Source organism: Nomascus leucogenys, chromosome 20, assembly GCF_006542625.1.
Source record: "Nomascus leucogenys isolate Asia chromosome 20, Asia_NLE_v1, whole genome shotgun sequence".
Taxonomy (NCBI): Eukaryota; Metazoa; Chordata; class Mammalia; order Primates; family Hylobatidae; genus Nomascus; species Nomascus leucogenys.
The window spans coordinates 68654884-68668765 of NC_044400.1; the positions used below are offsets into that span (position 1 = coordinate 68654884).

The 13882-nt window shown below is 41.7% G+C and overlaps 1 protein-coding gene across 6 annotated transcripts in view; it reads left to right on the top strand.

Annotated features, from left to right (window-relative positions):
* LDB2 (LIM domain binding 2) overlaps positions 1-5399 on the top strand; it is a 396392-nt gene extending 390993 nt beyond the window's left edge. For 2 of the 6 annotated variants that reach the window (XM_003258512.4, XM_012499814.2), the window contains exon 8: positions 4067-5399. In XM_003258512.4, the coding sequence (XP_003258560.1) occupies positions 4067-4297 (231 nt within the window). In that variant the 3' untranslated portion in view covers positions 4298-5399. Of the gene's footprint in view, positions 1-3808 lie in introns of all 6 variants that reach the window. The other 4 variants (XM_012499815.2, XM_012499812.2, XM_030801437.1 and 1 more) reach the window with 4 other exon arrangements.
* Positions 5400-13882: the final 8483 nt, after the last annotated feature.

Sequence of the window (13882 nt, forward strand, 5' to 3'; positions counted from 1 at the left end):
TCTTTATCCAATCCTGGAGTTAAAGGCAGTAACATTCATTAGTTACCTCTAGCAAATAAGAAAAAGTGCATCTCAGAGGTTTCTGAAACGGTGACATAGCTACTTAAAGGCACTGTAGCTGCAAGAATCCCCATCAGTTCAACAGATGTTTTCTGAGCTCCTACTATGTGCCCACACTGTGCCAGGTACCAGCAACACCAAGGTGAAAAACAACAACAACAACAAAGCCCTGTCATCGAAGAGCTGTCTAATCTAGGGATGGCAAGGACATTTTCTCCCTCCTGCCAACCCTCAGAGTATGGTATTGAGGAGGATTCTAAGGTCTAGTCTGGGTTTGGTGGGCCGTCCATTAGTGATGTCTGACATGGTTGTAGAAGTTGAGAGTAGCAGCTTACGTGTCATATATTTTGACACATATGGTCTAGTCAGAATCATTTCAATTTCATTTGAAAGAGGATATAGGTTCTGTACTCTGTTATGCTCCTATCTTCCAAATCAACAACTGTATTTTACTGGAGGTTACCTGTATCCAGAGGGTTTATAACAAGTAGAGACCCTTTGGATTTTGTGTGATTAAGAGCAAGGCACCATTAGGAAATGAGAGTTGGATTTCATCACTATCTCCACACTATGCAGTTAAAGATGTTTTAATAAAGTAAAATTGTCAGATGTCACAGAGAGGCAGAAAGGACAACCAGATTAGGAAAATGTACAAATTCGTGTGTGTCCTGGAGTTGAATGGACATTAAATGATAAGCGTTGGATGACTTGTGGTGACCACATCTTTTAACCCTGTCTACTGAGTTATCAACACTATTCTACTGGTTAACTAGAGATGCTACCTGCAGGCATCCACTGTCTGGTCCAAAGGCATGTGCCACTATGACCACAGCTGTGGTCTGTGTAGCTGCTTCGGCAGCGATGTGTGTGTCTGGCGAGGGCTAGGGTTTAATCCTTGGATTCTGCTTCTCACTCCATGAGCAGGGGCTAGGAGCGATCCCGAACTGCAGCCTCAACCCTGGGAGGGATGGAGACCTGTGTCATTCAACAGCAGTGACCCCTTCTGGCCAATTTAAGGAGAAGCATTGAGGGGCCCTGAAAGGAGTCACTTCCAGTCCTCCTCAGAGGTTGGTGGTCTTTGCACGGGGGATTAGTGAGAAGATGTGAAATGGGTGAGAGCTGGTGGCACCTCCGGGCTTCCAGCGAGGAGCAGAAGTTGGCCTTGTGGGGAGCTGAGGGCATATGGACCTCTCTCAGATGGCTCGCTGTTGCCTCTCGTGGACACACAGGATAGAGATGGGAAGGAAATGTACTCTCACTGCCAATGTTGGGGGGATTTTTAACAAAATGGGGGGGAAATGTTGCTAACAACCCCTGATCAGAGGCAGCCTAGAATGTGCATCATGCTTTATTTTGTGTGAGAATAACAAATCAAGACTGCCAGAGCAGATAATCACTATCCTAGTCTAGAGGCTTAGAAGAACCAGTAGAAATATGCACATAAATTTTTAAGTGGCCTTAACTGTGTATGTGCTTATGAAGCCCTTAACTTGCCATTTGTCAATTATGCACGCGCGCGCGCACACACACACACACACACACACACACACAACTACGTATCTAGCTAGGGATTTTTATATAATTAGTGAAACATATGTGGCATCCTTTTGAAATTTAGTACATTTAAAAACACCTATGCCTAGACATCTTTTCCAGCTGCTCCTAGAACAAAGATTCACCGAACAGATTACAAGCCTGTTGGCTCCATTGGAAATGATTCAAACCACTATGTTTATAGTACTTTTCTTGAATGACTGTTGTTTTCTAATTCAATGAATGCATTTGGAGTGTTGAGAGCTTTTCTTTTAATATCATGCTTAAGTTGGCTGCTTTTTATTTTCCTCCTCCTCTTTCAAATTATGCTTCCTCATACTCTCCCATCCTCTCTCGATGACTTTGGAGTCACGATACTAATGCAGACCCACGTGGTTGGTTCTAACATCCTTCTCCTGCCCTGTGATGCCTTATGCATGTGTTTTCCAAGCCCTTCAAATGTGCTGGACACAAGTCATGAAATGAGATTAACCCTCATGTCATGCTCTGTACAACCTAGCCCTATTCCTTCCATCTCCCTTTGTTCTTGATCATAAGTGTCATTTCTCCTAATTGCCTATAACTCGGTGGCACTCTTTTATCCTGAACACCCCCAACAGGTAACATTGCAGCTGCCCAGCTAACTGAATACCATTCATGTCTCTGCGGTGGCCACATTCCATCTAAAATCCTGTCATCCTTTCTGCCAGTCAGAAGGACGGTATCTACTTTGCATCTCACCTTAACAGTCTTCATGAGTCTCCTTCCATGTCACTGTCATTTCTGGTTCTTCACTGCATAATAAATAAATCTTGGAAGCACAGAGCTGAATATCCCCTGGCATTTTTATTGCTGGGTTTACCAAGCTCACATTTTAGGCACTTACTCCATTTGGGACATTTCTTTTTAAAATCATTTTTATCTATTCACAAGAATGATTAGTCAGAAAACATAGTGTGGAAACCTATTAATTATCTCCCCTAACTCAAGAATGGTGGGGAGCAGAAATAAATAAAACAAGGTTTTCCATTGTAAAAGACTAGCGGGTAACTAAGGGATTTGTTCAATGGACACTTTCAAAATCCCACTGGTCCTTCTCCTGACAGTAGGCAGTATTCCATTCTACTGTCCCAGGAAAGCCTTCTCTGGGCAAAGCTCTAGTAAAATGAATTTCTGCCCAGTTGTCAAAATATTTTATTGAATTAGCCTTTCTACTGGAAACCCCACCCTCTCATCTCCAAAAGCATCTGGCTAGCCCTACTTTCTCTGGCCTCAGTGGAGGCTGATCACAGTTGGTCACTTTCCTGAAGTTACTGCACTTTTAAGTGGAGTATTGCTCAGAGCCTGCCCAGAAGAATCCACCTGACAGATGTCCTGTCCCATGCCAAGGTCACTCATCAACCCCATATGGTCCCCTTTGAACAAAGAAGCTGGAGCTCTGCCCTGTGTGTGCGTTCTTCTTCCCCATCCCTGGGCCTCTCCAGCTGTGGCCTCCCCATGCTCCCAGCTACAGTAGGTGGCTTACTTATTTGCATGGAAGGACAATTTGTACTTAAAAGAGTGATTAGATGGATTCTTCTTGCACGCTTCCATCTCTGATGACTACCAGCTTCATCAGTGTAATTATAATTAGCGTTCTTCATCTTCCTTATATGGCACCAGCTGGACAGACTGGTTCTCTTTACTGCCCAGATGGGTGGCAGGGTTGCCTGTGTGGTGATAGGTGACAGGCACCATGAAATAACAGATGGTAAATTCAAGGCTTGTTGGCAATCAGCAGGTTTTTGCTAATGACTTAATTAGCTATGCAAATTGTCAAATCAGTGTGAACATTGTTTTTATCGAAAACTTTACCTAAATTAATTACCATAATTAAGTAGCAGAATGTCAAGGATATTGGCTGCATAAAAGGGCCTGGCTGAATAGAGAAAAGAGAGATTCTGTCTTCAATTAAAATGTATATCATCCCTGGGACAGAGAAAATACCGTTTGGAATGAGTTGTGTGAATATTGCAGAATTGCACCTTACGTGTGTCTCCGGTCACTGCTAGTTTCCAAAGCCACTCACAGGCCCTAAATAAAAGTGGCAGATTTTTGGAGGTATTGAGAAGCACCCAGCAGAAGGTTCCACAGCCCTCTCAAAAGTCCCCAATGTCGGCAAGTTGAAAGCATGGATTTTTTTAATTTTGAAAAATACATTTTTTTATTTCTGCAGATTGCTAGCATTGCTCGTTCTCCAGTGTCAGGCTGCGCACTAAGGACATAAACTCGCGTGGTTGTTACACATCAGGAGGCGATGTTTATTTCCTGTAGAAATCAAATATGCGTCTCGGCCCCCGACATTGAGACTTGACCCCGTTGTACAGTACACGAGTGTGTCTGTCCTAGATTCCCCGACTCCTCCCACTGTTATTTTAAGCTGAGCTTCTCTCTCCCAAGGTTTCCCTGTAATAATGTCAGCTGCTGTTCACAGGATGTGATGGTGGTAGGAGAGCCAACTCTGATGGGAGGTGAGTTTGGGGACGAGGACGAAAGGCTAATCACTAGATTAGAAAACACGCAATATGATGCGGCCAACGGCATGGACGACGAGGAGGACTTCAACAATTCACCCGCGCTGGGGAACAACAGCCCGTGGAACAGTAAACCTCCCGCCACTCAAGAGACCAAATCAGAAAACCCCCCACCCCAGGCTTCCCAATAAGATGATCGGCACCAGAATCCACTGTCAATAGGCCCGTGGGTGATCATTACAATTGCAGATCTTTACTTACAGGAGAGGAAACAGAAGAGATAAAAAAACTTTTCCATGCAAATATCTATTTCTAAACCACAATGATCTGATTTTCTTTCTTTCTTTTTTTCTAATTGAGAGGATTATTCCAAATAAGCTTCCATGACCCTTTCTTGGAGGCCTTCACAGGTAATACAGATACTGGCACTGATTGTAATTAAAACGAGAGAAAACTCTAGCACATCTTTTGGCACGGTTTTAACAATGTGTTTGTGTTGAATTTCCTTTTTATGCATCAAACAAAGGCCATATTGTCCATAAATGCTCAGTGCTCAGGATCTCATTAATATGCCGAACCTAACTACAGATGACTTTTTAATATTGTAAAATATTTTCTGCTTTTTGACTTGCATCTGAGAGTTTCTTGTTTCAGTAAAAAAATAAAAGACAAAAAAATCAGCTTTGGAAAGTAATTTAAACGTACCTTTATTTTTTTTTTCTTTATGTTTTCTTTCATTGGGCAACAGCTAAGAGGGCCTAGCAAGGTAATTTATGGTTGAGCTGATGTCAGTTGGTTCTTGTCTTGAGTCGACTCAATTTAGCCCAAGTGCTGAAACAAGAAATGTCATTTTTTTCATCAAAGACACCAGGGCAGATTTTTAAGTAAAGGAAGACAATTGGACCCTTAAGAATTTATGCATTTGTAAAGTTGCTGTTGATCCAAATATTTTCAAGTCATGTAATCCATTGGTTTTGTGGGCAGTTTAATAAACCTGAACCTTTGTGTGTTTTTTAATTGTACCTGAGTTGACCATCCTTTCTTTTTATAGTATATTTCTTGTATGATATTTTGTAAAGCTCTCACCTGGTTCTTTTATGGGGACTTTTCATTTTTGGGCAACTCCAGTGTATTTATGTGAAACTTTATAAGAGAACTAATTTTTCCATTTGCAAATTAATATGTTCCTCCACACATGTAAAGACACAGTGGCTCCGTGTGTTAAAAAACAGCTGTATTTTATGTATGCTTTACTGATAAGTGTGCCAATAATAAACTGTGTTAATGACCAAAGCAGGTGAATCTGGCTATTTGTGTGAGTACGTGTGTAGCAATCTGCTCACAATTATGAGAAGTATTGAGCTTAGATTCATGGTCCAGACTCCAAATGAAGTGGAACCATAAAACCTGTGTGAAGTAAGTTCACTGTGCACTGGTTACCAACTCATCTGAATCCAGTGAGCCAGAAGACACTTATGTGCAACAAATTACATGGAGCAGGTTTATTACTTACAGACAGGCAGCAAGAAACAACAGACGCCTAGGATTCATGGGACCTAGTCCCCAAGACTCAGAAAAGCTGCCCAGGGCAGATGGAGTCTCAGCTGTGGTGCAAAGCCCCATTTGCACCACAACTGAGGGACCCTGGAAAGCAGCCGGACCTGGGTTTTATACCCTGGGGTCATGTGACACGATGGACTAAAGCACTGAAGGGCATCCTGTTTCTATGAGGGGATGGGTTGGGACCAGAGCTCAGGCTGTTTCAGCCAGGCACCCCTTATCTCAGGATGTTTTATTCCCAGCTCATGCTACAGTTATTCTTGAGAACTAAGAGCAAGAAAGAGGAGAGAATTGGGTCAGTTCGAGGCCACAGAAGCACTGTCCTACAACCTGTGCCATCTTTTATGAAGTGTTGTTTCTTTCCTTGTTCACTGCAGCTTCTTGAGCAAACACAGAAATGCCTTCTCTGTGCTGAGCCCTGTGCTAGCCGAGGATACAACATGAAAAGATAGACTGCATGGTGTTCTTGGAGGTTGTAGTCAAGTAGAAAGGCAGTAGCTTCCAGTCACTGAGTGCTTGCTCTGCACTAAAGAACTCTACTTAAGGCTCATTATTTCAATTAATCCTCATAATAACTCCATAGCATAAGCATGATTATTACCATTTTAAAAATCAATGTCTCACTTGCCTATTTTTCTATACAGAGTAAGGAAAATTCACTGGAGGATCTTTTATGTTTAAAGAACATTACTCATATTTTTCACTTTGCGCTAATGATAAAGATGAGAGAGGAAACCTGTTATTATTTGAGTGTTTATTAAGTGCCAGGCAATTTAAACTTATCATCTCAGTGAATTCTGGGAAGGGAATTTGAAAAGGGGAAGCTAAAGAAAGGTTAAGTGTCTTAGGTTGAGATCTCTAGAAGCAGAGCCTAAAGCTGGGATTCAGGGACATGAGGTTTATTAAGGGTATGTTCTACAGAAAAAAAAATTATATATATATTTATATTATATATAAAATCATATATATATATGAGAGTGGGAGAAGCAGGATAGGGAAGGAGAAAGAACTAAGGAAAGCTATAGGCCTCCACAGTAAGCTTCCTGGGCCTGATCCACGAGGTGAGGGTTTTGTAGACCTCCCTGAAGAGTCATCCCCACTTGTGCTATAGCCCAGCCTTTCAGCACCTGTATCAATATCAACCCTTCATTGGTTGGGAACTATCCCCAGAATGTATGAGGGATTTGTGACCTTCAGAGCAAGATGGTTTCATCAACCAAGGGGCATTCCACAGAGAAGAAACCAACTAGATGCAAGAGGAACAGTATCTTGGGACTGGTGTTCTGGCTTAATAAAGGACATCTTTGGGGGCACAAATTTGCTTACTCCATTAAGTAAGTTGTCCCTGGTCTCCTACATCAGGAATGCAACAGTTGGGATTTTAATCTCGATCTTCCTTGACTACAAAGCCTGGTTTTGTTTTGCTTTTTCCTAGAATATTACATTGCCTTCCTAGAACATTCTCACTTTTTATTTTTATTTTTCTGTTTTAATGTTTTATTTTATTTTTATTATACTTTAAGTTCTAGTGTACATGTGCACAACGTGAGGGTTTGTTACATATGTATACTGTAATAGCAACAGAACTAATGAAAATATAAGGAAACAGATACTTTATTGCTTTCCCACTTGTGTACTTTTAAGATAACTTCCAGTGCATCCCTCACCCTTACCTCACCATTTTAGGCTTTCTTTTATCAATTCTTTAAAGTCATTTATATATACAATCTTAGTCTGTTTTCTATCAGAATACCACACACTGAGTAATTTATAAATAAAATAAGTTTATTTAGCTCACAGTTCTGGAGGCTGGGAAGGCCAATTGAATGGTACCAGCATTTGGTGAGGGGCTTCTTGCTGCATTGTGACATGGCGGAGGGCATCACATGGCAAGAGGGCAAAAGCTTGCCAGCTCAGATCACTTTTTCTCTTCTTATAAAGCCATCAGTTTCAACATAGGGACCCCATCCTGATGACCTTATTTAACACTAATTACCTCCCAATGTCCCCACCTCAAGATGCCATCAACGCATAAACTTGGGAGTTCAGTTTTCAATACATGAAATTTGGGGGACATATTCAAACTATTGCACAATCATTACAGATGATGCATAGAACAATTTATCTAACACCTATTCCAGTTATTTGTTGTTGCATAGCATAACAATCCACAACTTATTAACTCAAGAGAACACTTGATTATTATTAGTTACCCTTCTGAGAGTTCACTGCTCTTTGCCAGGTGATTTATACCTTAGAGTGTCAGATGGCAGCTGGGGGAGAAGTCATCCAAGCCTTGACTGGGCTGGACATTGTAGATGGTGCCCTCACTATGCTAGCTATTGGGTAGGAGCTTAACCAGTGCTGTTGACTGAAGTGCATTTTGATAGCCTCTCTGTGAGGTTATCATAACATAATGGTTGGGTTCTAAGAGGGGGTGTTGCAAGAGACAGCATCCCAAAATGTAGGGAATAGAAATTGCCAGTGCCTAGAACTGGCACTGAAGCACCTCTTCTGTATGCTTTCCACCAAAGCAGCCACAGCCAGCTCAGGTTCAAGGCACTAAAGGACAGACTACACTTATGATGGGTAAATGGCATGTGCATACCAGAAGGGAAGAAATTGATAGCTGTCACCTTTGGGAAAAAAACATCTACAACTAAGGCAATTTACAACCCAGCCTCAGCTTACCTTACAGTTTTATTTTCACTCCCTCCCCACTTAGACCTGATTAACTCTCTACCCTAGATTACTATTTTCTGAATACACCAAATGTTTATGCCTCATGTCTCTTTAAATATTTATCCTCTTAGAATGCCATTCACCACCTTCTTATGCAACCAAAGCTACTCATCTGTAAAAACTCTGCTTGATTCTCTTGTCCTCTGAGACATCTCCCCACCTCTGGTTAGGCTTGATTGCCCCCTCTGGGGTCCAAAAGCACCTGATTCTTGCTTCATTCCAGCATTTCCTTTCAAACTCTGTTGTTGTTGAGTACCCCTCACTGTCCCATTAGACTTCTTTGGCTCTGAGAAGTTTAATCATTGTAATCTATATTCTTAATATCTAACCTCTATCATACATATTGGTTGGATTGAATTAGTGAAGAAGTTCCAAGCAAGAAATCATGAAACCACTTTTTGCCATTGTATTAGTCCATTGTCACACTGCTGTAAAGACATACTCAAGACTGAGGAATTTATGAAGAGTCTAATTGATTCACAGTTCCTCATGGCTGTGGAGGCCTCAGGAAATTTACAGTCATGGCAGAAGGTGAGAGAGAAACAAAGGCATGTCTTATATGGTGGCAGACAAGAGATAGTGAGTGAGCAAAGGGGAAAGAGCTCCTTATAAAACCATTAGATCTTGTGAGAGTTCACTCACTATCACAAGAAGAGCATGGAGGAAGCCACCGCCATGATGCAATCACTTCCCACCAGGTCCTGCCATCAACACGTGGGAATTATGGGAGCTACAATTCAAGATGAGATTTGTGTGGGGACACAGAGCTAAAACATATCACTCTGCCCCTCCCACCCCCACACAAATTGCATGTCTTTTCACAGTTCAAAACCAATCATGACCAATCATGCCTTCTCAACACTTCCCAAAGTGTTAACTCATTTCAGCATTAACTCAAAAGTCCATAGTCCAAAGTCTCGTCTGAGACAAGTCTTTCCCACCTAGGAGCCTGTAAAATCAAAAGCAAGTTAGTTAATTCCAAGATTAGCGGTAACATTTATCCCTGTAAGTATATAAGGTGGCAAGAGATAGAGATGAGTGTGTTTAAGTTTCTCAGAACTCAAATCAGCACAAAACAAACATTTTGCAAGGGATTGGACCAAGCCTGCCTTTTAGTATAGAAACCCCATGAGATTTGTCCGGGCCAGAATAAGTGTAATGATAACCATTCGTCAAGAACATTTTATCTACCAGTCAACTTGCCAGATGTTTTACCTCGGTGGTCTTAAACTGGGAACTTAAGTGTAATGCATGACTTGGATTTTGCTTTGTAAAAATTTCAGTGGCTGATGACAAGCAACATTTTCTTTTTTTTTCCACTCATGGAACTAACTGTTCGTCAGCTGGGGCAGCTCTGCTTTGGGTCTGTCCCTCATGTTTCTTTCGGAAACAGTGGCCCTCCATGGAATGCTCTTCTCTTGGCACAGGGCAGAAGTGATAGAAACCATGTCAAATCACACACACACACACATGCACACACCTGCTCACACTGCCATTGGCCAAAGCAAGTCAAAAGGACAAGCCCAGAATCTGTAGGGTGGGGAAATACACTCTGCCTCTTGCAAAGTCAAATGGCAAAGGCTATAAGTAAACAATTAGGAATCCAATCTACCACTGGTGGCCTACGTAATGTTGCCTGAACAGTTTATTATTTGCCAGCACTTGAAAACTGATGAATTTCCTATAAAAATTGAAGTATCTTATTTTTCTTAAAAAATCAGATCAGACAACAACAGCCTCACACTTCTGAATTGCTGGATGGTAACAGTTGCCTGGTGTTGAGTCACAGTTGCCCTGGTTGGCTGCTCTCCAGCTTGTAACATTCAGCCTGTTTCACTCACTCTTGCTACCTGCCTGGCTGCTGTTGGATATTGCATTCACTCTATGCATGGTCATTACTCCTTATAGCCACATTTGGAAGTAAGTATCATAAGCCCAATTTGCAGATATGAAGACTGATGCTTAGGCAGGTTAAGTGACACCCTTTGTCACACAGCTAGTAAGTGGTGAAGTGAGCTTTGAACATGGGTCCTCAAGGTCAAAGCCTGTGCTCCTTTCATGAAACCATGCTGATCTAATAAGAGTCACAGTAATGGTTATCCTCCATGGGTTAAGTTAGGAGCTTGACAAGCATGATGACACTGAATCTGCAATGTCCTGGCGGGCATCTTGGTCAGTTTGGGTTACTATAACAAAATACCATAGACTGGGTGGCTTATAAACAACATAAATTTGTTCTCACAGTTCTGGAGGTTGAGATCTGAGATCAGGGTGCCAGTACAGTCGTGTTCTGGTGAGGGTCTTTTCCCTGCAAACTGTCAACTTCTCAGTGTATCTTCACATGGCCAAAAGGAGACAGCAGCAGGGGTCCCTTTTATAAGGGCAGTGATCCCATTCATAAGGGCGCCACCCTCATGACCTAGTCACCTCCCAAAGGCCCCACTTTTTAATATCATCACTTTGGGGATCAGGATTTTACCATATGAATTTGGGGAGGACATAAACATTCAGTCTTTAACAGTGAGGTGAAGTTATTATGCCCCATTTTGCAAATAAGACAGGACAATTAAACAGTTTTCTCAAAGTTGCAGAACTCACAAATGACAACATGCCATCTTGACTCTGAGCCACTTTATTAGACTTGCTGTCATGTCAGGTACACAGTCTGCAGGTCAGCATCCTCTGGCCTGGGAGAGGGGTCCTGACATCCACCCTGCTGCCATTCACTATGTATTTTCAGGGGTTGTCAAAGAGTACATCAGAGGTCAAGACTCTGCTTACCTGGTAATGGCACAAGCAGGGAGGCCCCTTTTTAGGACCTTGAAATCTCAAGGGCATCTGACAAGGGACTTACAAATAAGTGGCCCAGTCCTGCAGGAAATCCTTTCTTTCTCTATTTCTCTTTAACCTTGGGGTGAACATTTAATGCAATAGGATAACACAACTCACATTGGTGCTATGTAGGGAGGGGGGTGGTGCTGTGAGAACAAGGCCATCAAGATCAATTTCCCTACAGCAGGATATGTAGCATCCTTAGGAAATTCATTTTATAATGGAATATCCCCTCCATCCTCCATAAGAAAAAATTGCTGGGCTTTTTCCCCCTGATTGTACAGTAATACATGCTCATTGTACATCATTTGAACAAAGAGGAACAATAAGAAAGTAATCTCATTGCTCTAATGTGATCAATACTAATATTTTGATACATATCCTGCAAGTCTTCTCTTCTTGTCTCACATACAACACTGATCATATTCAGAGTAGACAATTACAAATTCTACCCCTTTCATTAAATAATATATCATGAGCTACCTCATTAAGTATTCTTTAAAAACATAATCTTAGTTTCTATATAATGGTTCACTAATGGAAGATCCTGTAATGTATTAGCCCACTTATTTATGACTGGTCCATTCCCTTTTTTCATCCTATTAGAATTTATTTATCATTAATAGGCTTGTTGAAGGTTCATAAGCGTTTATTAAATCAAACTTCATTTATTGGGTATCTGACATATGCCTAACGCCATGTGAAGCATTCCTAGAGATTCCCGTACCTGGCCTCCACCTTCAAGGTGCTCTCAACTGACTGGGGATAAGGGACAGTGCATAAAATGTTAACCACGTACATAAGGCTGAATAAACTCAAGGTGTCAACAAAGCACAGAAGATAAAAGCTCTAGGAGTTTAGAGGTATGGAGCTCAAATGTATTGTGCACTTACCATGTAGCACTTTGCATGTAATTTATCCTTCACTGCAACCTGGGGATGCAAGTGTTTTGTATATGAAACTCAGAGAGGGTGAATAATTTGCCAAGGTAGCACAGATAGTAAATAGCAAGGTCAAATTTGAATCAGTGCAGGACTCCAAAATCTGTTTTTTCTCTGTTAAGCCTCAGGAGATTTCTGGGGAAAAGGCAAATGCTGTGATTGTGTATTGTCAGGAAAGACTCACTAAGAGAGAGGGTGGATGGTAACACATTAATACGCATACACAGATCTGGGTGTCTAGTTGTTTCCACAAAGTTCCTCTCTGGCCACCTCCTTTTATTCATCAGAAGAGTTAAGATGGTGTCTCTGATCATTGGGAGTATTGGGAAGTTTTGGTTTTAAACAAAACCTAATGCATTTGAACTGTTAGTGTTTATATAAAGATGTTTTCTAGCTTGAAGCCACTGAGCTGAAAAAGACATTGAAAGGTTACTAAAACTATACATTGGCCAGGCAGTGGCTCACGCCTGTAATCCCAGCACTTTGGGAGGCCATGGCAGGCAGATCATGAGGTCAGGAGGTCGAGACCAGCCTAACCAATATGGTGAAACGCCATCTCTACTAAAAGTACACAAATTAGCCAGGTGTGGTGGCGCACGTCTGTAGTCCCAGCTACTCGGGAGGCTGAGGGAGAAGAATTGCTTAAATCCAGGAGGCAAAGGTTGCAGTGAAACCAGATAGTGCCACTGCACTCCAGCCTGGGCGATAGAGTGGGACTCCATACGGGAGGAAAAAAAAACCACAGAACTATTCATTAAGGAAATTGGTGAAGCAACATCAAAAGCCCCACCGAACCCTACTTTTTTTCTCAGTTTCTATTCACTTTAAAATTTTACCATTCTAGACAAATGAAACATTTTTCACTTTCCAGTATCCTTCAAATAATCTCCTGAAAATACCCATTCCTGGCCAGGAGCAGTGGCTCACGCCTGTAATCCCAACACTTTGGGAGGCTAAGGCAGGCAGATCACTGGAAATCAGGAATTTGAGAGCAGCCTGGCCAACATGGCGACACTCTGTTTCTACTAAAAATACAAAAATTAGCCGGGTGTGGTGGTGTGTATGGTAATCCCAGCTACTCAGGAGGCTGAGACAGCAGAATCGCTTGAACCCGGGAGGCGGAGGTTGCAGTGAGCCGAGATTGTGACACTGCACTCCAGCATGGGTGACAGAGACCGTCTAAAAAAAAAAAAAAAAAAAAAAATTCCTCAGATAAGCAAACTGGTTCTCCTTTTGATGCCTTCCAGAGCCGGCATACTGTATCTTGAGCCCTGTTCTCTGATTCCAAATTTTGGTCAATCCAGTAATAAGTCATTCTCTCTCTTTCAATTATTTGTTACAAGTAGTTTACTCTTTTGGGATTAACAAACTCTTCTGTCATGTTCTAGTGAAAGCATTAATGCCATAAGAGAGATCTGCAAAAATTCACAAATGAGTGTGAAATTGTTTTAATAGCATGGGCTTCTGAGACATAGCTGAAATCCATTGTCACAAAAATGAAAACTTTCATTTTGCAGAAGAAGGAAATTTGGGAAAACGTAGGCCCTATAAGGGATCAAACAGTTTTGTTTTCCTCGACATCTAAGATGGTGAGTAGTCTCTGGGGAACTTGCAAATGGGAAGCAGGGAAAACATGAGCTGATGTCTGTGATCCAGAAATTTTATGATGGAAATTTCATCTGTTTTATGAGGCTGTTGAAA